General features: G+C 36.5%; 1 protein-coding gene across 10 annotated transcripts in view; it reads left to right on the top strand.

The window, feature by feature from the left end:
• The window catches only part of TSC22D1 (TSC22 domain family member 1), a 123,428-nt gene that overhangs the window by 31,567 nt on the left and 65,458 nt on the right, over window positions 1-26,403 (top strand). For 2 of the 10 annotated variants that reach the window (XR_003037432.2, XR_810103.4), the window contains one exon: window positions 227-314. The exons of 3 other annotated variants lie outside the window; for them this stretch is intronic. Coding sequence is in view for 3 of the 7 variants with exons in the window: in XM_010810695.4 (XP_010808997.1) it covers window positions 227-362 (136 nt within the window). In the remaining 4 variants the exon portion in view is untranslated. Of the gene's footprint in view, window positions 1-179 lie in introns of all 10 variants that reach the window. 5 more of the 10 variants (XM_010810695.4, XM_010810690.4, XR_810104.4 and 2 more) reach the window with 4 other exon arrangements.

Below are 26,403 nucleotides of genomic sequence, written 5' to 3'. Positions count from 1 at the left end.
AAGAACCTTGTCCTAGATTTACCCAATGGCATTAATATGGTTTTCTGTTAGTATCTTTGATGCCAAGGGTAGGATTTGATTTCAGGAAGTTCTTATCATCTACAGTGGGTAGAACGTGAACTTTGGTGCCTTTGGCAAGTTTTCACTTTTTCCTTGGTGGATTCCTTCTGTGACTCCAGGTATCTTGATAATGGGAGACCGGTTTATTTGTTCTCTAATTGCCCAGATTTCTTTCAACTGGTAAACATCCTCCTTCCGCCAAAGGAACTCCTCTAGCAGAGCCTTCAAGGATGATATCTGTCACACATGCAGCAACTGCAGTTTGGAAGGCAGTGGTGAACGGAGCCATGCACTATGTCTAGAAGACACAAGGATGAGAGAGCCACCTGATCTTGTCATTGATAAACTTTAAGATTTTCTCTGGTGTACTTTTGATCTGGAAATGGAAAGGCTCAAATAATGACGTAATTTTTTCAGATTGGAACTTTACATGACCATGAAACTATTCCTTTCTATTCAGAAGACTGAACTAGAGGAAGCATGAGAGACTCCTTTCTTTAAAAAAAGCAGCTCTCTATCTGTTTCACTTAAAAGATTTGTGGGATTGAAAATCACCCTAATGAAGCAGGCAGACTTTCTGGTAGTCTCGGAAACCCAGAAAACTTAATGAAACTTGTCTTTTGTTGCCCAACATTGAAAAGAACTAGGAAGTAAAGGGTGAAAATCTTAATTATTCCTAAATTACTTTTAATATTAGGATGTACTTTTTTGGTTTATCTTTTTCTAGTCTTGAGCCTTATTCTTGTTGAATCAACAGATTCCAGTATAGAAGTAGAGGCACCTTCTAAGTTAAGTCTTTCAAAGTAAATACCTGTTAAACTTGAGGTACTGTTCTGCGTTTGCAGGCATTCTAAAGTTGAATGATCCCGAAACAAAGAGGTATTTTATAGAGCAAAGGCAAGTAGTAGTAGTAGTAGAATAAGCCTCTGTGTGTGAATTAAGTGTTGCAAGAAAGTTATCCAAACTGTGGATTTGATAAATTGATGGAAGGAGCTATCAAAATGTTTTATTTCCCTTTTTAGTATCTATTAAAACTAGTCAGTTGAAAGCTACTAAAGAAGTTTTTTAAAGTTCCACGATTCTGCCAGTTTGTTTTATTTGGTCTAAACTTTAAGAATGGAGGTTCTAGAGGTAACACTCTGGAAGCATCTAAATGTTTTAGAAATCTTAAGAGGTTTTAGAAGCCACACTTGCTAGGTTATAACCTGGCCTTTAGTCTTTGTTGGCTATGTGTGGGACCCGTTTTCCCCTCATTAATTATACATAAGCTTTTGTATATATGGTACTTAAAAGTAAGTTTAAAAGATCAGTTTGAGCTAAAATTTCCCAGGAGAGCTCTGAGTTCCCATAAATGATTACAACTTTTTAGTCTTGATTTGCTTTTGTTAAAAGTTAGTAAGATAGTTTTTACAAACACATATAAATTAAAAAATAACTACTCAACATTTTAGAACTCAGGGAACTGAAGGCCAGTTTATGGCCTTTTGTTTTAGTTTTTAAGAGAAATGATTTAGTCTCTTAATCCCATTCATCTCATGCTTTGATTAAATTTTAGCTTTGTTCCTTAAAGTGTGCAAAAGAAATGTAAGTGCATTTCTATTCATCTCATGCCACTGAAAGCTATTTAAAAGTGAAACTTCGTGTATATTAATGTGAACTGATTTGTTTAAACTTTTATTTTGATTCATTTTCTTTCATATTTTTAAATATTTCATGTCACAATATGCAATCCTATATTTTTCAGTGTTTATTTTATGAATATTAATATAAGCTAATTTTTTTCTAGAATGACTAATTGTGTAACATTTGTATTATGTGATCATTTGAAAAACTAATAAATATTTTCTCCATGAAAAAAATGCACTTACTGATAAATGGCTTATTTTTCTTTCAGGAGTAGAAAATGGAAACTATAACAGTATTTTAAAATGTATTTTAATTTTATGTGTCTTCCTCTAAGTATTTCTGAATATATATCCTTGGATGTCTTAAACTTTTTTGAGAAAAAAATGATTTAAACTGTTAAATTAAAATGACTTTTCATTGGGTCACACAGTGCCAAATGAAGGAAATAAGGTGATCTATTTAGTCTTGTTTTTGCACTTTACTGATTAGCTTTACCTTAGCTTCGTTTCCAGAATTGGATTTTTTTTAGATGCCATTTTTGTATGTCGATTTGCAAACCATTAAAACTAGAGTTAATATTGCAAATATCAGGAGTAATACACTCAAGTCTTTTAAAGTGAGATCTTGCTAAACATAGACCCTTAGAAAATTGCATACAGAAGACAGTTCTTCGAGTCAGAAAAAGGATATTTGAGAATAATGACTTATTGGAGAACTGTTTTATTAGTGGGTGCTGTTAATAGGAGAAGAAAGTATTTTACATTTTGGTGTTCTACTTGAACAAGTAATTGGAGAAGGGGAAATCTTAACTTACAGAGTCTCTTTTTTTTAACCTTATCAAGAGAACATGGGAAAGGATAAAATTTGGTTTTCATGATTCTTGTCTTTATATCTACATAAACTTAATTAGAGCCATTAGAACAATTTACTTTTCTATGCAGAGTCTGCTAGAAACAAGAGGAGATTTCCCTTTTGGTTTGATGAAAATTTGTAAGAAGCAGACTGCTAAAATTAAAAAACTTTATGGTGGAGTCCTAGGTGACAAATAAGAAGTTTAGTTAATGACAACTTGTGGATTAAAATGACCTAATTTGGCTCTCTAAAGAAATTATACTCTGAAAAAAAGAATTATAAAAGGATATTATGATTTAGAGTAGCTACTGTATTTGGGGTGTGGGAGAGGAGCTAAAATTCTTGGCTTTATTAGTCTAGTAGTTTGGAAAAGATGAGTAAAAATACTGTGGATAAAATTTTGTTTTTAGAATTAAAGGTATTGAAAGATTCACAGACAAAATGTATTTCTATGAAAGGTGGGAGGCTATATTTCCTTGAGTACAAAAGAATTTAGAAGCCTTAACTATGTGTATTTAAAAGATGTAGGGCAGGGAGTGTTAAATAAAAGCATTATACTGGAAATTTCAAACATATTGTAAAAATAGTGATGAAATGAGAGTTTTAAAAATGATTTTCATTACATGAACTCTTCCCTACACTATCAGTAGTTTCAAAATAAAAACGTTTATGAATATTGAACATGGCCTTATGTTTGAGGTATAAGAACTAGGCTTATTGTTTCACTGTGATTCGTAGGACTAGCTATAGAATAAAATAGTTTTTTTTATTTGAGTAAAGAACTTTTTTTTCAATAACTTCTGTTTTAAAGGAGATAAATGTCAATAAGAAGTGTGTCTACAAGTACTGACCTTTTGGCTATTGTAAATATATCCATAAATCTTATTCGATTTTGCTGTATTGAAACACTTGAGCAAAGTGTCAGTGCCTAGATGTCCTAAGCAATTTCTTGATTTTAAAAATTCAGGTATTTTAATTTCCCATTTAAGAAAGTTCACATTAACTTAGTCTTGAAATGTGAAAGGTTTGTATTTCCAAAATAAGCACATAGGTGCTCTTTAAAGGTTTTTCCCACTTAAATGTACATCTAAGGTAATCAGATTACTGCAGTAAGAAAAAACAAAAAATGCTAGGGAACTTTGAAGTGTGCATCGGAGTTTTCAGGAATTGTGATCAAAGTGATCTCTACTCAAGAGGTAAGATATGGCATGTAGGTAGAAAATGTTCAAAATATTTTCAGTGTTAACATCTGATGATAAAGTGACCTACAACAGATTTCCTTGGATTTTCAGACAGATGTAGAGTTAGGGAAAGAATTTTTCTTTAAATTTGCCCCAGAGAAGAGCAATGGATAAACCACAAATTTGTCTGGAGTGAATTTAGGAACATACGTCTATCTACATTGTACTGTCTGTACCTGGCCTACTGTATTCCAGGCATCTCCTACCCTTGCTCTTTTTTTTTTAAAACCCTTGTTCTCTTAATGTTTATGATCCATACTTAACTTAGTATTTCTTATGTGCTGAGCACTGTTAAAATACTGTACTTTACATGGAAAGTTGAGTACATATTTCATGAGGTTATTCCCTGGTTGTTGGTTGTGTATGCCTATTTTTATTAAACCTAAAATGTAGAAAGTAGCTGTACTGAGTAATTTTAACTTTGGTTTGAGAAGTTAATTTGAGTTTTATAAACATTCACTTTCACTGTAACTCAGAGGAATCTTTAAGAAATAATATTGTTGGCTAGTATAAACAAAATTGTTCAGACAAGATATTTATAAGGTTATTCCATAAGGTATATTAAGTGGGTTCAAAGAATCAAAAGTTAGCATAATATTCAGTCTATCTAGAAACAAAGGAAAATGTAATATTCAGTACAGATGAGCTAGAAATATGATTTTAGGATTTTTTTTTCCCTAAAATTACGTTATTATAATATACTCAGTAGATGGCAACATAAAAAACAATACTCTTCCATCCTATCTTTTTAATTCTTTTTGTAAGAATACCAGCTTGTGGACATTTGGCTTTTACTTAAAATACTGTGCTATCTGTTGTGGTTTTTCCTTTATACAGAGCACATGATCATGTTGTAGTGATAGCACTCATGACTTCAGTGAGATAGCTCATTCCATGTTCAGGATGCTCTGATGGGAAGAAGCTGATCCAGAATATGCTTCCATGTCACTTTTTATTTGAAGATTACCTTGGGAATTAGCCAAGTTAGAACCTTCATCTTACATACAAGATTAATTGATGTCTGAGAATATCACGTGTATTTCTAATATCACATAGTTGATTAAAGGTCTACTGTAGGATTTGAGTCTCTTGAAGGCTCTGAGATCTATACTTATCCTGTACTTTATTGCTGCCTCATGTTAGTCCCAGTTCTGGGAACATCGAGCAAGTCTGATTCCCTTCAAATACCATAGCCTGCAGGTGATTTAAGATGGCTCTTACACTGCATCAATTTCAAATGCAGTTTGTTTCATTTTTTTTTTTCCTCTACAGGTTAAGCATACCTCCATTTCTTGCTCTTAGGTAGCATGGTTTTGAAATCCTTAAGAGTTTTGTAGATCTCTGAACATGCTTCAGTATATTATTTTTCTTAATGTGTGACACAACAAAGTACAGGTATGCTCAGCCTCTGTTTGACCTTGTGACACTCATACTGCTTTGTTTATCTTTATGTATTTATCCAATCAGGTGCTTAATTTTACGAGATTCTCTTGGACAAAAGAGTTTCATATTGATACGCAAATTTTGTTAAAAAATCAGGGCAGTAGTCTCTTACAGACTAACATGCGCAGTTCAGTGGAAAAGAAAATGACTCAAAGTCAAGCCAGATCCTTGAGAAAGCAATCAAAAAAGTGTAATCTTCATTTCAGTTATTGCTTGCTTAATTCTGACTCACAGAGCTATAAATTCTGTATTAAATAGTTTTTATTGTTGTTCAGTCACTAAATCATGTCTAACTCGTTGCGACCACATGGACTGAGCACCCCCAGGCTCTGAGCACCCCCCACCTGTCCTCCTCTATCTCCCAGAGTTTGCTCAAACTCAGGTCTATTGAGTCAGTTATGATATCTAGCCATCTCATCCTCTGCTGCCCCCTTCTTCTTTTGCCCTCAGTCCCCAGTATCAACATCTTTTCCTTGCTTTTTGCATCAGGTGGTCAAAGTATTGGAGCTTCAGCGTCAGTCCTTCCAGTGGATGTTCAGGGTTGATTTCCTTTAGGATTGACTGGTTTGATCTCCTTGCAGTCCAAGGAACTCTGAAGAGTCTTCTCCAGCACCACAATTCAAAAGCATTAATTCTTAGTGCAAAATGTTATTTTTCAGGTTGTCCTTTAGTAATTTAAGGGGAAGCAGGCACTTTGGAGCTAAATTGTTGACACAAGGACTGACATTGAGACGAAAATGAACTTGTGTTTAGTAACATAATCAAAACTGGAAATGAAAGGCAGTGCTTTAGTGGAAAATTTTGAGATACATCCCAAACGGCTGAAGATGGTGGAGAAGTGCCCTGGAAGCCTGTGTGGCAAAAATTCTCATAGTTTCCTGTTGCCTTTTGAAATATCGTGCAAAGACTTCAGCAGCGTTGTTTTGGTATAACAGTGTTTTAAGTTACCAGTTAAACAGCTTCCCCCCTCCTCTTCAAATTTTAAATTGAGCTCCAGGAAGACATGTATTTAATACCTTTGAGGTATGAGTAGCCTAATGGTTTTTTTAATGGTTGATTGCATGTACCTTTAGGGTATGTGTTAACCTTTTTTTGAGAAATCCTCAGGGTGTGTTCTACCTTACCTGAGTTAGAAAGAATTTGAGGACAAATGAGCAAGAAAGAAAAGAACGATTTACATGCCTACTTTGTGCAACTTTTGCTAGGTGAATTACACAGGGAGGCCTGGCGTCCTGCGATTCATGGGGTCACAAAGAGTCGGACACGACTGAGCGACTGATCTGATGTGATTAAATCCAGTTGACCTTTTAGGTGATTTTTTTATTTTACACCCAAAGATGCCAAAACTCAGAAATCACAACATCTTCCCAAGGGCATATAATCAATAAGCAACAAAAGTTGCATTTAAAAGACAATTTGTAAAAATCTAAAGAATTCTATCATGCTGTTGATTGTCAAACATCTTTGCCGAAAAGAATGGATATTCTTAGGAAAATTCCATTTTTAAAAGGGATATTTTTACTTAGTATGCATTTTTAAATTGAGAGTAGTTTTAGTCTTTACAGAAAAATTCACCAGAAAGTTCAGAATACCTCCCTCCTCCCCATATACAATTTTGCTTATCATAGTTTGCTCTATTGACATCTTGTGTGGTGTATTTTATAATTCATGAACTGATATCGATACCTCATCATTAAGTGAAATGTGTAGTTTAGGGTTCACGGCTGTCATACAGTTCTGCAAGTTTCCCCATATACATAATGTCATGTAATAGTGTCATACAGAGAAGTTTCACCAACCTACACATGATATACGCCTATATTCATCCCTGTGTTCCCTCCCCCACCCCCCGGCAATCACAGATCTTTTCCTTTGTGTAGTTTTCCCTCTAGCCACCTCAGACTGCCTTCTTTAAGTTAGCAGTGTACAATGTCTCCTTGTGACTTGTTAATGTACTTCTTTTTATTACTGAACGGTATTCCATCATATGAATCTACCACTGTGTGTTTATCCACTCATCTTTGAAGGACATCCTGATTGCCTCCAGTTTTTGGCACTTAGGAACAAAACTGCTGTAAACATTGGTGTGTAGGGTTTTTGAGGACAGAAGATTTCAACTCATTTGGAAAAACACCCAGCAGTGCAATTGCTGGATCTTACGGTAAGGCTATGCTTAGCATTGTAAGAAACGGCCCAGCTGTCTTTCTTCCAAAGTGGCTGTACCATTTTGCCTTCCCACCAGCGATGAACCAGAGTTCCTGTTCTGCATCCTTGCCAGCATGTGGTGGTGGTGGTGTTTTGGATTGTAGTCCCTCCAGTAGGTGTATAGTGGCTTCTTACTGTTTTATTTTGCAGTTCTCTAATGATACTATTTACCATCTGTGTATCCTTTTCTGTGAGGTCTCCTTTCAGATCTTTTGCCCATTTAAAAAGTTTTTTTTTCCTTTTGTTTTAAAAGTCCTATGTATGTTTTAGATAGCACTCCTTTACCAGAGAAGTATTTTGAAAGTATTTTCTCCTAGTCTGTGACTTGTCTTCATTATCTTAACCGTGTCTCCTAAAGAGCAAAAGTTTTAAAGTTTAATCAATTCCATATCAATTTTTTTTCCTCTAATGGATTGTGCTTTTGATGCTGCGTCTTTTAAAAACTCACTGTTAGACTCATGGTCACCTACATTTTTTCCTATGTTACTTTCAGAAGTTTTACAGTTTTGAATTTTACATTTAGACCTGTGATCCATTTTGGATCACAGTTAACTTTTGTGAAAGTTGTAAGGCATAAGTTTAAGAAAAGACTGTCGTTTTTCCTTTGTATTTTCTTTGCTCCTTTTTCGAAGATCACTTGACTATATTTGTGTGGGTCTGTTTCTGGGCAGTTTATCCCATTTCATTGACCTGTCTTTTCTCCTGATACTACTACACTGTTGAATACTGTAGATTTTTTGGTTCATCTCAAAATTGGTTGTCAGTTCTCTAATTTTCTAGGTCTTTCACTGAGACTGAAACTAGGTCTTTCGTATAAATTTTAGAATCAATTTGTCCACAAAATGACTTAAGTAGGGTTTTTATTGGGATGGCATCGGATCTAAAGATTAAGTTGGGAAGACCTGACGTCTAACCATCTATGATCATGTAATTAGTCTCCCATTTATTTAGACCTTTAATTCTTCATCAACATTTTGTAGTTTTTTCCTCACATGGATCCTGTATATATTTTGTTAAATTTATACCTAAATATTTCTTTTTTTTTTTTTTTGGTGCTGATGCAAATGGTGTATTTTTAACTCCAGTTGTTCATTCCTGATATATAGGAAAACAGTTAACTTTACCTTTATCTTGCAACCTTTTTATAGTTGCTTACTAGTTACAGGTGCTTTTTCTTTCTTTCTTTAGGGGCTTTCAATATACAGTATGTCAGCTGCAAATAAAGACAATTTTGTTTTCCTTCTTAGTCTTTATACCTTTCATTTCCTTTGCTTATTGCACTGGTTAGGACTTGCAGGTACAAAGTTCAGTAAGGATGGTGAGAGGGGACTTCCTTGTCTTATTCATGATATTGGGTGGAAAGCATCTGGTTTCTTAACAATAAGCATGATGTTAGGTGTAGGTTTTTTGTAGATATTTTTCACATTATGGAAGTTCCCCTCTAATTCTGTTTCCTCAGAGGTTTTTTGTTTGAGTGTTGTGTATTTTTTTAAAATCATGAGTTGAGGTTGCCTTTGTCAAATGCTTTGCATTTATTGATATGATCATATGATTTTTCTCTAGTGTTTATAATTGATTTTTGAATACTAAATCACCCTTACATATGTGGGTTAAATGGAGCTTGGCCATGGTGTATAATTCTTTTTACATGTTATTGCATTCAGTTTGTTAATATTTTGTCAAGTATTCTTGTATCAAGGTTAATGAAACACTGGTCTATAATTTTCTTTTTTGTAATGTCTTTGACTGTGATATTCGAATTGCTTCATAGAATGAGTCAGGAATTGTTCACTTTGTTTCTACTTTCTGAAATAAATTGTAGAGAATTGGTGTTATTTTATTAAACATTTGGTAGAATTCATCAGTGAAACCATGTGGGCTTTGTGCTTTTTGCTTGGGAGGGTTATTAATCGTTAATTCAGTTTCTTTCAATAGATACAAACCTTTCCAGTTTGTTTCTTGTAAGTTTTGGTAGATTATATCTTTTAAATTCATTTAATCTAAGTTAACAAATTTGTGGGGTAGAGTTCATAATATTCCTTACTATCCTTTTAATGTCCATAGGATCAGTAGTAATGGCTCCTCTTTCATTGTGTTATTAGTGATTTGTGTCTTCTTTCTTTTTAATTGTTAGCCTGGCTAGAGATTTATCAGTTTTATTGATAAAATTACCAAACCTTGGTTTTGTGGATTTTTCTGTTTTATTGTTTTCAGTTTCAGTTTCATTGACTTCTCTAATTTTTATTTCTCTTCTTCCACTTGCCTTAGGTTTATGTGGCTCTTCTTTCCCAGCACTGTTTTTGCTGTGTTTCAGAATTTTGATAAATTGTATTTTCACTTTCTTCAGTTTGAAGTATTTAAAGATTACTCTTGAGGCTCTTAAAACCAATGTATTATTTAGAAGTGTTGTTTAATCTCCATTTTGGGGATTTTCATCTATCTGTAAATATTTGGTATCTTAATAATTTTTAGTTCAGTTCTATTTTGATCTGAGAGAATACTCAGCATGCTTTCTAGTCTTTTAAAATTTTGTGGTGTGTATTATGGCCTTTAATCTTGGTGAATTCTCCATGTGAGCTTGAGAAGGTATATTTTGCTGTTGTTAGATGAAGTAGTCTTTAGATATCAGTTAGACCAGCTGATTGATGGTGCTGTTCAGTTCAGCTGTCTTTCCTGATTTTCAGCCTGCTGAGTCTGTCACTTACTGGTAGAGCAGCCTTGAAGTCTTTCAGTGTATTAGTCTGTTCATCAGTTTCTCATTTCAGCTCTGTTAGTTTTTGACTCACATATATTGATGCTCTGTTGTTAAATACATGCTAAGGGTTGTCATCTCTTCATAGAGAATTGACCCCCTTCATCATTGTGTAATGTCCTTCTTTATCCCTGGTAACTTCTCCTTGTTTTGAAGTCTGGTTTTCCTGAAATGTATGTGGTTATTCTAATGTTCTTTCAATTAATGTTATGGTATATCTTTCTTATCCTCAAATCTCCTGTATCTTTATATTTACTGTGAACTTTTCTTACAACATACAGTTGGGTCTTTTTTTTTTTTTCAATCCATTTGATAGTCACTGTCTTTTAATTGATGTATTTCAACCATTTACATTTAAAGCAATGTTTTTAAGTTGGATTTATATCTATCTTGTTTGTTTATTGCCTTTGTCCTTCTAAAATGTGTTTTGCCCTACACTCTATTTCTGCTTTCTCTGGTATAATTCTAGCCTAGGGTCCTAACATTTACATATGCTTTGCCAGGAGCCTTCTAAATCATTTCACTTCTTTAATTTGATTCATTTAATTCTTTTGAGCATCCACTTACTAAATTTCATGCGTCTCTCAAGTGCTGAAGATAAGATGCTTCTACCCCATACCCGTCTTTTCAAAGGCTTTCTGCCCTAGTTCTCGGGAGCCTGGATCGATCTATTGTGTCTTGTCAAAGACTTTATGGCTTTAGTATTTTCTCTGTGAGCCAGTCTCCCTCTCTACTGGATCATTCCCATTACCATCTAATTAAGCTTTCATATGTCATCTTAAGGAAGCCATCTTGACCTTTTCCCTCACCCTTTAACTTCTACTACACTCTGTACTCACTTTTATTACCAAGAATTATCTACTCATATTGTTATAATTTTGCAAATTTTATTTTTTTCTTAGTCTATCCCATTGTGGCTTTTGCATCTAACATCATGTGACTGCTCTTATCAAAGTCTCAGGTTCTGTGGCAACAGCAGGTCTACTCGATGTTTACCTGTACATTCTGACCTCTTAGCAGAATTCATTGTAGTTGAACCTATCTTCTGAAATGCCCTTCTCAGTCCTTGAGTTTTTCTTTTAGCCTCTTCTTGCTTTGCACTTGGATGACTTCATCCATTCCCATGACTTAATGCTTTTTCTTTTTTTTAACTCCCCCTAATGGTTATCTCTTGCCCAGCTACCTCCTCAAAGCTCCGGTCTTGATACCCACTTGGAAATCAAGTGGATTCAACTACATAAAAAAAAAAGTCCAACCCCAGGCTATTTTTTCTCTGTGTCTTCTTCATTTCAGTAAAGAATGATATTGATCTCACATCAGAAACAATGGAGTGGTCTCCCTTACCTCCCATATGCAGTCTGTTATTTGTTAGTCCAGTTGGTTGTTTTGGGATTTTTAAAAAACTTTTTTTTTTCTTTTTATAGTGGTTTTACGTTTATAGAAAAATTGACCAAAAAATACAGAACTTCTATATTAATTTCCCCTCCCTAGTTTCCTTTACTAGCCTTTTGCATTAGTTTGGTATATTTGTTGTAGTTGAACCAGTTTTGGTGCATTGAAGTCCAGAGTTTACATAAGGATTTACTCTGTGTCAGCAGTGCTGTGGATTTTGCTAAATGTGTAATTTCACCTATCCATCACTAGGGTATCTTGTCACCACCACAGTCCCTGGCACCCACTGATATTTTTACTGTCTCTCAAGGTTTGTCTTTCCCAGAAGGTCATACAGTTGGAATCTTGTAGCATTTCCCGCTGGTTTCTTTCACTCAGCCATATGCAGTTAAGGTTCGTCCTTTTGTGGCTTGATAGCATATTTCTTTTTATTACTGTATAGATCTGCCACAGTTTGTTTGTTCTTCACCGTTTGTAGGACGTCTTGGTTGCTTTCAGTGTTGGGGACTTACGAGTAAGAAAAGCTCCTATAAACATTTGTGTGCAGGTGTTCTGAGGACACATTTGCAACACACTTGGAAAAATACCTAGTAGCGCAACTGCTGGATCTTAAACGTAAGCCTCTGTTGAGGTTTGTAAGAAACCTCCACACTATCCCAGAGTAGCTGTACTGTTCTGCATTCCTACCAGCACTAAGGAGCATTCCTGTTGTCTTACGTCTTTGTCAAGTAGAAAATAAAATACAGCCCAAAAGCAGAGCCAAAAAATAGTATCCAGTTTTTCACAGAGAAATTATGAGACAGAGTTTACATATAAATATCTCCACTTCTAGTGGAGTTTTCATGTCACAACAGTTGACTATATTTCCCAAGAATGTAAGAGGTGTTAAATCCTTTAGGATAACCTCTTCTTCATTATAGGTATTCTGACTTATTTCGTAGTGTGGTGGTATCTCATTTTTTAATTTGCAGTCCCCTAATGGCATGATATTGAGCATCTTTTCACATGCTTATTTTCCATCTCTATATCCTCTTTGGTATTTAGATAAGGCCAGTGTTTTTAGATTGATCTGTTTTTTCCCAATGTAGATGTTTATTTCATCTAGCACCAGCTTTTGAGAAGACTGTCCTTTCACCTTTGAATCACTTTGGTTCCTTTTTCAAAGATCAGATTTCCCTCCTAAATCTGTCTCAAGTCTGTCCAGCTTCTCACTATTTCCATCTACCAACCTCTACTCCAGGCTGTCCCTTGCCTGGACTCTTGAAGTAGCCCTCTCTGGTCACCTTGACTTCTGTGTTCTTTATAGAATAGGATTTATTACATCCATCCGTATCTGTTTGCTGTTGAAGACTCAGTTGCTTTTCTTCATTAAAACTATAAAGTCCAAATTCTTTTATCATGGCCTGTGATCTTGCCTCCAGCTTTATTTCATGAAGTCTCTAAATTGCTTATCCTCTCCTTTAGGGGATTCCTGGTGACTGGAACGTCGCTTCCTCTGATTGTAGGTCTCAGCTTCCGTGTTTCCATTTCAGAGATGCTGTCTCTAGTCACTAGATCTAAACATCCCATTCTGCTTCTTAACCTGCATTCTTTGATATCAATTCCTTCCTAGTATTTTTCTCAATTTAAAATATATAGTTTGTTTATATATTGCCTGGCTTCCAGAGGTCATGTCTGTTATTCATACTGTTTCTTAGCACTTGGCAGAGTAGCTATCACACAATAGGCACTGAACAGATACTTCAGTGAGGAAGATGTAGGCAACTTTTCAGATGTCTACATCTAGTGAGGGAGATCCACACAGAAATAGGTGAATCGCAGGGCCATTTCAGTGCTGTTGGACAATGTTATAGTTCCGGAAAATAAGCAATAGAAGACTTAAAAAAAAATCTTTGGGATTCTCGGAGAAGGCAGTGGCACCCAACTCCAGTACTGTTGCCTGGAAAATCCCATGGACGGAGGAGCCTGGTAGGCCGCAGTCCATGGGGTCGCTAAGAGTTGGACACAACTGAGCGACTTCACTTTCACTTTTCACTTTCATGCATTGGAGAGGGAAATGGCAACCCACTCCAGTGTTCTTGCCTGGAGAATCCCAGGGACGGGGGAGCCTGGTGGGCTGCCGTCTATGGGGTCGCACAGAGTCGGACACGACTGAAGCGACTTAGCAGTGTGAACTAGTGATTACAGTAATCAATTTCTGAAGTCTTACTGCCCAGGCTTATTTATGAATCCTTATTGCCTTGGCCATAAGTGAGTTAAATATTTGATAATGCAGGGTCAACATAACTTTCATCCTAGCAGTACGATCCCAGAAATCATCCATTGGTACTGACAGTATGGGTGCTTTAGGGACGATCTCAAGCCCACCAAGAGATTGTCCAGCCTACTGACTGAACATGGCCTGTAGGGTGCGTGTTGGTTTTGAGTGCTCAGTGCAGCCATTCACCTGGGCAAGTTTAACCTCCGTGTGCCTCAGTTTCCTCATCTGTGAAGGAGCTAATAAACGCTGCACGGGGTTGTGATGAGGGTTGAATAGACTAATACGTAAAGCATTTTTTCATGTGCCAGATAAAGAAAAAGTGCTTATTCTGTCATTAACATTTTATGATGTTCGAGTACCCTGAGTAATATGCAGCTTTCTCAACAGACACTTCCGTTCACACTTTTTCTTTAGACTGTATTCTGATGCCAAACATAAATCTTAACCTTCTCAGCACCCATCCTTTCTCCTCCATCTATGCTCTGCATCCAGTCACCTCTGCTTTCTCAGATGTCTTATGACTTAAAATTCCCTCTCATATTTCTTCCTTTCAAACAAATCTTTCTTGTATGCATGCATACAAACACATTCAAGTCTCCAATGAAAAAAAAAGTAACTGCAGGAGCTGCCCCACCTCTTCCTCTGTGTATGCAAACTTACTGTCTCTAACATTCTCTCTATTTCTTTCAGTGCCACTCATTTCTCTATTCCAAGCTTGTTTCTACCTCTGAACTTCACTGAAATGATACCACTGAGGTGATCAGTGACCTTATCACTGAATCAACAGGACCTTTTCATCCCTTGCCACGTGTGCTCTCAGCACTCAGCACAGTTGACCCTCTTCTAACACTTGGATTCTGAGAGTCTTCAGTCTGAATTCCTCCTACCTTTCTGGCTGGTTCTGAGTCTGATTTGCAAACCCATTCTTTCCTAGGCTTTATTTTATATATTGAGAGTTTCTGAGGCTGGATCCTTGGTCATTTAATTACCTTTATACTGATGATTCAAGTTCAGTAGTAATACTGGTCCAGCTTTAGAGACAGAATGACCTACTTGGCATCTCTTTCCCTTTCTTTGTGCCCCAAGGGCACTTCAAACACACTTTGTGAATTTTTGATCTGTCTCCCCTCAAATGTGATCTTAGCATTCCTCCTTTTAGTGACTAGCACCCCCGTGCATCCACTTAGGCATGCCGGAAACCTAGATGACGTTCTGTGTGTGTGTATTCCTCACACCTCCTTTACCCCATCTGTCATCCTCTCTTGTTGACTTTTGTGTCTGAAATCTCAGCAACCTATTTCTCTGTTATCATTGTCCTCAGTCTGTTACTTCCTAGCTTGCACTATAACAGTTCTAACTGGTCTCCTTGTATACAGCCTTGTGCTAATCGAATTCACTTTCCACAGTGCAGCCAAAATGATGTTTCTCAAGATACAAGTTTTATTGATTTTATATCTGTAATTAAAATAATCAGCTTTCTATTTTTAGTTTGAATCCTTGGGTAGGTTAGAGACAAAATCCTTCTTATAATTTGTGAAACCCCAACAGACCAAGTTCCTGTTTACCTCTCCACTCATGCTTGGCCACTTTTTATTTATTCATTGTTTTTATACTCTGCCTCTCCCTCATCTTTTTTTTGCCTTCACTCCGTGGTCATTACCTTGCTTCAGGAATACCTCTGATGTTCTTGACCAGGTTAGATCACCATCCTCTTTGCTCTCATAATGCCATGTTCATATCGTATCAGTGGTCACAGTCTTACATTTCTGTGTTCCACCTCTCCCTCCAGCTAAAAACCCCTAAGAGACCAAGGATTATGTTTGGTTTTGCTTACCATTTGTGGGTACTTAGCCCAGTAACTGGCTTATACCCTTTGGTTCATCAGATCTTGGGATGCTATCTTTCTTTCACTAAGGAATAAAAAGTTTAAAAAAGGAAGGAAAATAATGAAAGATAAGCTCACAATAATGTTATTAAAAGAATTTTCTATAAAATTAGCTTGAACTATTACATTTTCTCCCAGCCCCCTGCCTTTCTTAGATAATAAAAGAATGTTATTTAAGAAAAATATTCTAGTTTATTTCTAGATTCTTGATACTATACGAAAATAATTGGCACTTAATCATAGTTCCATTCTTCAGGCCTTCCGAAACAGAGAAATTAGATTTGTTTCTAACTTTGGAAATAAAATATTCAAGCTGGGTTTGATTTGTCTTTTAAGGGCAGGTTTCCTGAACTCCCAAATGATGCTGCCTTGTGGTCATCTCTGGGAAGGGGTACTTAGTCATAATTTGAGTTCAAGAGCAAGAATTACTTTTTAACTGTAGGGTGATGTGAAATGAGTCTTTGTCTAGGTCTTCATTTCATTAATTTACCCTTTCTTCTCTCATACTTTTGTTTCTTATAGGAAGGTACCAACTGTCAGCATTTCTATCTCTGTTCCTTAGTTCATGAGGTTCTCTGCACCGTTCTATTAGGGGGTCCAAGAGGGTCGTTCTATTAGGGGGTCCAAGAGGATAATTTCTATAACAGACTTAATTTTTGTCAACTCAATTTGTGCTTTGTATTAGAGAAACTTATAATGGAAAAAATTCAGTTTGTCATTTAACATTGTATTAATTCTCAAAGGAGTTTAAATTTAAAAATCTAAAAAACTTAAAGTTTTAAATTTAAAAATCTATCCAAAAAAACTTTTTGTAATTTTGGGGGCCTTGTTTTGCTTGATGCTGAATAATCAGCACTCCTGGTAGCCTGGCATTTGGTAGTTGGAATAAACTAATCACTTCAGGCTTTTGCAATCACTTGAAATACTCATTAACTGTGAGTCATTGTTTTGAAATAATGTACATTATATTCCTTTTGTTTTTCTTTCTTGAATTGCCTAACGGTGTTAAGAACAGCTTTGTGTCGTGAGCTTAGCATACATTTTTATTTTCTGAAAATTGAGTGGTGCCAAAGTACGTTGCAGGACAACAATTTATTCCTTTAACATCAAGTTGGTAGTAAGATGTTCTTTTGTAGAGCAAAAAGTACAGCAAAGTACAGAACTTTTTTTTTTTTCTTACTGAAGTACTTACAAGAAAGTGTATATGTCTGAAATAATAGGGAACTAATTACCTCTCAGCTTCCCTGGTGGCTCAGATGGTAAAGAATCTGCCTACAATGCTGGAGACCTGGGTTCAATTCCTAGGTCAGGAAGATCCCCTGGAGAAGGGAATGGCTACCCCCTCCAGTATTCTTGCCTGGAGAATTCCATGGACAGAGGAGCCTGAAGGGCTACAGTCCATGAGGTCACAGAGTCTGACGTGACTCAACGACTAACACCAACACTGGCATCTTAAAAATTTATAAACACATTTCTTTGCTAAGAATGGAAGTGCATTTCTTTATTTTCAAAATTGTTTACAGTAGTTCTTTGAAAGCATAGAATAATCTTCATATTTAAGAGTTAAAATCAGTTATTGCTGCGGCTGCTGCTGCTAAGTCGCTTCAGTCGTGTCCGAGTCTGTGCGACCCCATAGACGGCAGCCGACCAGGTTCCCCTGTCCCTGGGATTCTCCAGGCAAGGACACTGGAGTGGGTTGCCATTTTCTTTTCCAGTGCGTGAAAGTAAAAAAAAGTGAAGTCGCTCAGTCATGTCTGATTCTTAGCGACCCCATGGACTGCGGCCTACCATGCTCCTCCATTCATGGGATTTTCCAGGCAAGAGTACTGGAGTGGGGTGCCATTGCCTTCTCCGAAAATCAGTTACTACTATCATATTAATTAAAATATATCTGTATAAAGTAGCTTATTAAATGGTTTCTAAAATTTCTAGTTTTAATAATAAGGACCTAGTCATTTTTTCATGAGTAAATTAAAATATTTTAAGTATTACTGTTTCTAAGTTGGGACATTCTACTTTTCTAAATATAAAGCCTTTTATTAATGGAAAATGAGACTTAATAATGAACTCTCGTATTTTCAACATTGTCTTTTAAAAAGTCATTAAAAACAATCCTGTGACGGCTATCAGGGTTTTAAAAATGAGCAGCTTTGTTCCAACTTTGTGCGTGAACCAGAGCTTTGATATTTTAGTGGCACAGTTCAGAGCATTAAAGACAAAAACAAACCAATAATCATCTCCTAGCAGTCATCTTTGTTCTCTGAACTGTTTGTGTTGGTGGTGGATGTAGGACTATTTGAAGATACATTTTGTGTATCTTTTCTAATTAAGTACTCCAAATTCTGAAACCTTTGTTTAAATATATTTATCTCCCTATCATAGAGTTTCTAATAGGCCTGTATCAGTATTCTCATATTTAGATGATATTTCTCAATCTACTAAATAAGTCGGGATACTATACTTATCCTAAAGGATTTAACACCTCTTACATTCTTGGGAAATATAATGAATTGTTGTGACATGAAAACTCCACTAGGAATGGAGATATTTATATGTAAATTCTGTTTCATAATTTCTCAGTGAAAAATTGGATACTATTTTTTGGCTATACTTTTGGCCTATATTTTCTATCTGGGTTTGGCTTCTAAGATAGGAAAAGGGGGATGAAATTTGTCATATAAATTAGAGTTTTATTCTTCACCTCTATAAATCAAAAGTTCTTTTTAAGCTCTTTTCTTTCAGCCTTAATTTAAGTACATATTTTCAATGTGCAGATATGAGAGATTTTTAAGATCGCTCTGAACGTTTCAGTACAAATCACAAAATGGTGAGGATGTTTCAGAACATCCATCTATTACATGCTTCATAATTTTTTAAAAATCTTGGTTACTTTGACAGCAATATGAATCAGATTCGATGGTCATTATTTTGACACATACAAAATGGCTGTCAGAGATGGTTCACAGAGATAGATCGATTGAATTGACAGTAATTCCTAAATCATGATACTAGGATTTTAATATCATCCAGCAGTTATGCAGAGGTTTTGGTGACACTTGGCTGGTTCCTAGTAGTCTGACCTTGTACCTGATGGAATGGATTTTAATTTCCATCATTTTAAGAAATTGATTAGAAACCTGATGTTCTTCTGGAAGGTTTTGAAAGTGGTTAAACATTATGGTTCCAAGCTTTTAAGTGAGAGGTTTTAAAAAATTATCTCTCTCAACATTTTTAGTACCAATCACACAATGATAGAGCTGTTTTGAGACATCCATCTTTAAAATTCCCATAGAAGTTATTCCTGGAAAGCAATCATTCTCTCATGAACTGTTGAAACGTTTTCACATCAAAGGTACAGGTTCAGTGTGTTTGTACTGAAGATTTCTGCTTGGTGGCTTATTAATCTCTTGTCATCACAGGAAAGCTCAGCAATTGTGAATGTTTTTCTTTTCATAAAAGAAAAATCCACAGCCCATCTTTTAAGTTAAACAGTTCTTCTAAGTTCTTCACAATAGATAGCTAGCAAGCCAAATAGAGGAAAAAGGAATTTTTTTTTTCTGTTCTCTGTCTCATTGAAAATACCCTTATGATTCTTCTGGGCTTCACTGGTGGCTCAGTGGTAAAGAATCTGCCTGCCAATGCAGGAGATGTGGGTTTGGTCCTTGGGTTGGGAAGAAACCCCTCAAGTAGGAAACGGCAACCCACTCCAGTATTTTTTGTCTGGGAAATCCCATGGACAGAGGAGCCTGGCGGGCTACAGTCCATGGGCTTGCAAAGGAGTCAGACACGACTTACTGACTAAACAACAACAACAAATGATCTTTCTACTTTAAATGAATTTTTTTTAATGGAATTAACGACGTTGATATCCTGGAGCATTTAGTGCAAACTTATAATTTCAACTTCTTTGCTGCAATAACTTGCCTGTGACTGGATGACTCATTGATTTTCACATGAGTTGATGTCTCTGATTTATCTGCACATCCCTTTTCTAGCTAAAGCAGCTGCTCCGTCGGAAGTTGCAATTATAAAAGAAGAAATTTGCGGTTGAGATTACATCTTCGCCAGTAAAATTTTTCTTTAATTCATCATATACACAAACACAGTGTTTTATTTTGGAAACAGAATCTAGCAAACACCACAGGCTGAGCCATGTAAGAAATGTGTCTTCTTTTTATCTTCTGTCCGACCTTTTTGGACTACATCGTTTGCACCAGTGCTTCTTCCTTCAGACATTATGCAATCTTTCTTATAACCCTTCTGACAATATTTATTGATTGAGGATTGCATTTTAATTTGTCACTAGACTTTTATTTTTAAAATTCAGTCAGTTTTGCCATAGAGCAAAGTATTTTCCTAATGTAACATAAGTATTTGTTAGGGATATTTAGTGAGTGTTGTAAAATGGTGAGCCAACTGGATTGAGTATTGCATGGCTTTGAACATACCTTGAAAAAATACAGGTATTTGTCTTGGTTCTGGATTTTTAAAATTTTAGATGTCTTATGAACAGTGATGGCTTCATATTCTCATTAATTATCTAAGCACAATATATATTTAGGACTGATTATTTGGTAAGGGACAGAAATCTGTATTTCAAATGAATAGTTTTTTGGGGTTCTTTTTTTGCAGATCTGATTAGCATGATGCATTTGTCAACTGTTGTGGTTAATATGATGTTTGTGCTTAGTTATTCAGCTCTGCCATTTTCCTTTTATTTACCTGTTTGTGCTTCACAGGTGGTGCAGGTGGTAAAGAATACACCTGCCAATGCCAGAGATGTAAGAGATGTGGGGTTCAGTTCCTGGGTTGGGAAGATGCCCTGGAGGAGGGCACAGCCCCGCTCTAGTATTCTTGCCTGGAGAATCCCATGGACCGAGGAGCCGGGCGGGCTACAGTCCACTGGGTCACAGAGCTGGACACGACTGAAGTGACTTAGCATGCATGCACATGTTATTTGTTATCATCCTAGTCCTATATTCCTTTGCAGGAATATTTTAAAGCCATTTCTTAATTTGGTGTGGATTACTTACTTAATATAACTCACTTAATCAAATGCCCATAAACTGCAGTAAAATTTAAAACATTGAAAGTGATCAAGTAAAAGTGCTACTGAAAATTCCGATACCTTTGTGGGACTATTAATACAACTGAGGAAACCTTAACGGGAACACAACTTGAACACTAGTTGATGAGACCATCTAACCAAAGGATAGACTGGGGTCACCAGTGTCAATCTATATGTGAAATATCAGCACAGCTCAATGTCTGACTTCTAAAATGAAAAACTTTTTTCTTCCTGCACCAAGTAGATCATCATTTATACTCTCTTCTGGAGTTTACTGGTTTAAAGTATGGTTTTAAAAATTGGGATTTTCTCTCTCATAGTCCTTTAAAACTCAGATAATTTGCATGTCCATTAAAATAAATTTTGGCCTTATTTGACAGTCCATGATTATTCCCATCACCTTAGCTTTTCATTTCCAAGGTGATTGAAATCTTTCTAATTAGACCATTGTACAGTCTTAGATAAACATTAAAGCAAAGTTTGATGAAAGTAATAATACTATGTCCATGATATGTTGATAGTTAGACATTATAATTAGGACTGTCCGTGAATTAAATAAGCAATCTGTTTTTAACTTTGTCCTTGGGACGGGATGAGAAAATTTGTGTGAGTTAACATATAATTTGTTTACCTCCACTTTGAAGGAGGATATTTGTTTTCTTTTGGGATGCTGAGTTGTGTCCGACTCTTTGTGACCCCATGAACCCATGAACAGATGCCCATCAGACTCATCTGTCCATGGATTTCCCAGGCAGGAGTACTGGAGTGGGTTGCCGTTTTGTCTTCCAGGAGATCTTCCCTACCCAGGGATCAAACCCTTGTCTCCTGCATTGCCGGCAGATTCTTTACCACTGAACTACCTGGGAATCCCTTTCTTTGGGATATTTAACTTCATTTTTTGTCAAAATTATTTTTGAAGGTGCTAACATATTCTTGAGATTGATTTAACTGGTAGACTTTTAAAGAAAACAACAGCATTAGGATGGAGAATATGCTGAGGTTCTGATAGAGCCTGCACATTTAAGATTTTAATGTTCTGCACATTTTCAGTGTGAAATTCAGTGCTTGTTTTCTGTTCATGTCTTAGAAATTATAAGGGATAATCAAGTCTTCTGAAAAATTTTCTAATTTATGCTCACTGTTCATTTTCTCCAATTTTTACTTGACATTTTAGTGAGTAGGGAATAATTTTTTTTTCTGTAATGATGCAACCATTGCTCTTGATATTTTTTTTTTAATGTAATGCCTGTGGATCAGTACACACTGTTTAAGGGGCCATGGCATAGGATGAATTAAGTTTTGAAAATTTGCTTCCATTTCAGTTGTTGCCTCTAAAGACTAAAAGCTGTGTGTTTTGCATACGGTCTGGATCTACTTATATTAATACACATGTATGTGTGTAAGCATATAGACACATGTGCACACATGTATATTTGTGTATAAACAGTTGATTTATCCCTGACCAGAAGGAAGCATAGTAGTCAGACAGTGTAATTCTGGGTTGAGTTTTTAGATTGTTGGAGCCCAAAGAGCCTCTACTATACTTTTGACTAGCAACAAATGAGCATACTCATTCCCCTTGCACAGATAACTCTTGTTTTAATTTTTTTGTTAATTTTCTAATTTGATATGTTTTAATGTGAACTTTGGCTAATGAAGATAAACATGTTAGAAGTACAGTTACATCTCTTTTTTTCATTTATCTTCTTTTTTCTCCCTTTTAGTTCTGGTAATTAATTCAGTGAGCAATTGCATATTTTTACTTGATTTATTGTTATTTAATAGATCATAACCTTCTTAGCTTTTATAACTTCTCAGAGAAAGGAGTTCCAGACTTTTTAGCCTTTAAGATGTATTTGATACTTTCCTACTCGTGACCAACCCCCTTTGAAATTGTAGTATTTCATCACATATTACATACCTTACATAATTACATTACTACACATTATATAAAATTGACTATCTTAACCATTTTTAAGTATTCAATTGAGTAGCACTGAGTACACTTATATTGAGAATCACTGTCATCCTGCCCTCTTGGTCATTTTGATTGCTCTGCTAGCATAGTAATGTTGGCTTAAAAATCTCACTGGTGTTGCCTGTAGCACTCTTATTGTTAGTGAACCATCCTTTTGGTTACTGTTTTTATCAAAATGTTGTGGAGATTTGTTGACTTTTCTGGGTGTGGAAGCACACTGTCTAGGTACAGAAGCTGAGATTTCTAGTTTATATTGAGTCTTGGTTACTACTAGTAATTTAGAGTCCATCATTCAATGAATATGGCTGATTAACATGAATTTCAATTTTCCCTAAACTTACTCTGTTCTGGTTAGACTGATGCTCAATCTGCCAGTTTCTGCTTATCACATGGAATCTCCTGAGATAATTCTATAGTTTGTTCTTTTCAGTTAGACACTTTGGGCTGTGTGTCTCTCTTTCTCTGTGCTTTAGCAAAAGGTACAGGAAATACAAAGGCTCAGATGGGGAAGGAACTTGATGTTCTCAGCAGACAGAAGGGCAGCTTGGTGGCTGGGTGTGAGGAGCCCAAGGACATTGGTGTGAGATGCAGGGGCCAGATACTGTGGGCCCTATAGGAGTTAGGTTCCTGTTGCACTGTGAGTAGAATTCTGCTGAAGGAGTCTAAGTGAAGCTGGAGTGGAGTGAGCAGCATAGTCTGTGTGTGTTTTATAAAAGATCATACTGGCTACTGGGTGGGAAAAAATGGATTCTAGAAGAAGAGTAGAAGCAGGGAGATTGTGTTGGGATGTGGGATGTATAGTCCAGGTGGCAGTCTTACCCTGATATACTTCCCTTCTTTCAATCTCTCTCTCTTTAAAACTAAGTCCACAATGTGACCATGTGAAGATAACTTGCCAGGTTTAGTCCATGGAAAAGTGAGGCTTATCAGGACGTGTTATAAACATCAGAGCAATGGGTTGATCAGTATCATACTTTAATCAAGCTAACTAACCCTGGGCTAAATATAGTTTGCCTGTGAATCTCAGAAGTTCGCTATCAGCTATCTTTGAATATCCCAGTGAGGTTAAATGAACTTTAATTATGTAGGAGTTAGTGAATTCAGAAAGATAATTCACGTGCCTATTTTATACGTGAAGAACAGGACGTAGGACTTATAGTCATTAGTAATACTAAAAACATTTGTCCCTTTCTCCTAACTGCAAGCAATGTTTTGTCAACATCATGCTTTTAGTTTAATTCCTTCCAAATCCGTTATAACTTCAGAGTATGGATGAAATTTAAGTTTTATGCACATTTTGGGCATTTATTATCTTGATGTCTCAGATAAAAGGTCATGAAATTCCTCTGTGTATTTGCTTCTAATTCCATAAGACTGGGAAAAGGCCCCTCTTATGTGCTTTTATCGGAGAAGGCAATGGCACCCCACTCCAGTACTCTGGCCTGGAAAATCCCATGGATGGAGGAGCCTGGTAGGCTGCAGTCCATGGGGTCGCTAGGAGTTGGACACGACTGAGCGACTTCACTTTCACTTTTCACTTTCACTTTTCACTTTCATGCATTGAAGAAGGAAATGGCAACCCACTCCAGTATTCTTGTCTGGAGAATCCCAGGGACGGGGGAGCCTGGTGGGCTGCCGTCTCTGGGGTCGCACAGAGTTGGACATGACTGAAGCGACTTAGCAGCAGCAGCAGCATACCTTCCCCTATGTTAAGCATTTATTCTACTCAGTTATAAGGCTCTTTGAAAACAAAGGTCAGGACTGGGGAGAATGAAGACAAATGGGAGAATTGGAGAAAGAAACTTGAAGGAACTTGAGGCAAGTGTGAAATTTCTGTGAAGTCTTGTGAATATTCAATTGCACTCCATACTACAGCTTTGTTATATGAAACCATATTTCAGATTAGCAAACACTGAGGGAGATTGACATGACAAGAAGCTATGTGTTGTTTACACTGTGGCTTTATCTGTTTTCAGCATACTGTTGTCTCTAGTGTGAGCAGTTAAGTTCTATAGTATTGTGTGAGCTTTTAAGTTTCTTATGTTGGCTTTAGGGGGTTAACATCAATTGCTGTTGTTTAGTCGCTCTGTCGTGTCCAACCCTGTGCGACTCCATGGACTGTAGCCCGCTAGGCTCCTCTGTCCATGGGATTCTTCAGGCAAGAATACTGGAGTGGGTTGCCATTTCCTCCTCCAGGGGATCTTCCCAACTCAGGCATCGAACCTGTGTGTCCTGTGTTGGCAGGCAGATTATTTACCAGTGAGCCACCAGGGAAGCCCAATAACATCAATACACACCTGATTAGACCTTGTAGGCTTTAAAAACTAATATATTTTTACTTTTTTTTGAAGTATAGTTGTGTAATATTATATAAGCTTCAGGTGTACAATATAGTGATTCACATTTTTTAAGCTTATGTTCCATTTATAGTTGCTGTAAAATATTGAGTATATTCCCTGTGTTGTACAATATATCCTGGTAGTTTATTTTATACATAGTAGTTTGTGCCTCTTAATCCCCTGTCCCTATGTGAGATATTTACTTCGTAAAATTTTGAAAGGACTTCAGATGCTTAGTTCTTCAGTACAATATTCCTCTGATTCCTTGCCTTTTTGGACTTATCTAAACTTGGTCTTCCAATTCTTTTGAATCTTTGTTATTTTGACACTGCACTTCTCTGGTTTACTCCTTACTTTTAAAATCTCATTTCTTGGCTATTTACCTCCCCTCCCATAAGCTATGTAGAGATATATAAAAGCTTTGTCCTTAGTTCTGTTCCTTTCTGTCAACTTACTCCTGGAACATCTGTGACAGTTCTTAAACTCTAAATACTGCAGATGACTCCAAATCCTTGTCTTTAACTTTGATCTCTTTCCCATTGCCCTGTCCTGTGTTGCTGACCAATTGCCTTGTATCCTGTATGTGTTCCTTCTCCTGAGCTTGGAGCTTCTATTAACCATCACCCTGGAGTTCCCATCAGCTAGACTCCAAAGCTTAGTCACCTTGACTCCACTTTTTCCTGCCTCCCTTGAGCTTGCTCCTGAATCCCCAGTGCCTGGTTCATAATGGACACTCTGTGTTATCTGGTTTTGGAATTTCTTATTCTGTAACATCATGCTTTTTATTCTTTTTTTTTCCCACTGCTATTATCATCCCCGTATTATCACTGCTATTAACAACCCTCTTGGCTGTTATTAACTTTTTTGGACTATGTGGGAGGTGCCTTACTGACTACCCAGCCTCCAAGCCTCCCCACCTCCTTCCCAGTTATAGGATTAATCTCACTGAAACACCCCCTCCCAATACCCAGTTCAGACATCTTTAGTGGCTTCCTCTTGTTTTCTTCTAGCTGACTACTCACTCATACTTTTAAAATATCACCTTGACATAACCCCTTGCTCATTCATTGTTGTTCAATCACTAAGTCGTGTCCGACTCTCTGCAACCACATGGACTGCAGCACTGCAGGCTTCCCTGTCCTTCACTGTCTCCCGGAGTTTGCTCAACTTCATGTCCATTGAGTCAGTGATGATATCCAACCATTTCATCCTCTGTCGCTCCTTTCTTCTCTTTCCTTCAGCAGCATCAGGGTCTTTTCCAGTGAGTCAGTTCTTTGCATCAGGTGGCCAAAGTATGAGAGC

This window comes from Bos taurus, chromosome 12 (assembly GCF_002263795.3).
Source record: "Bos taurus isolate L1 Dominette 01449 registration number 42190680 breed Hereford chromosome 12, ARS-UCD2.0, whole genome shotgun sequence".
Taxonomy (NCBI): domain Eukaryota; kingdom Metazoa; phylum Chordata; class Mammalia; order Artiodactyla; family Bovidae; genus Bos; species Bos taurus.
Note: the sequence above shows the minus strand (reverse complement) of the source record. Positions and strands in the feature narration are given on the sequence as shown.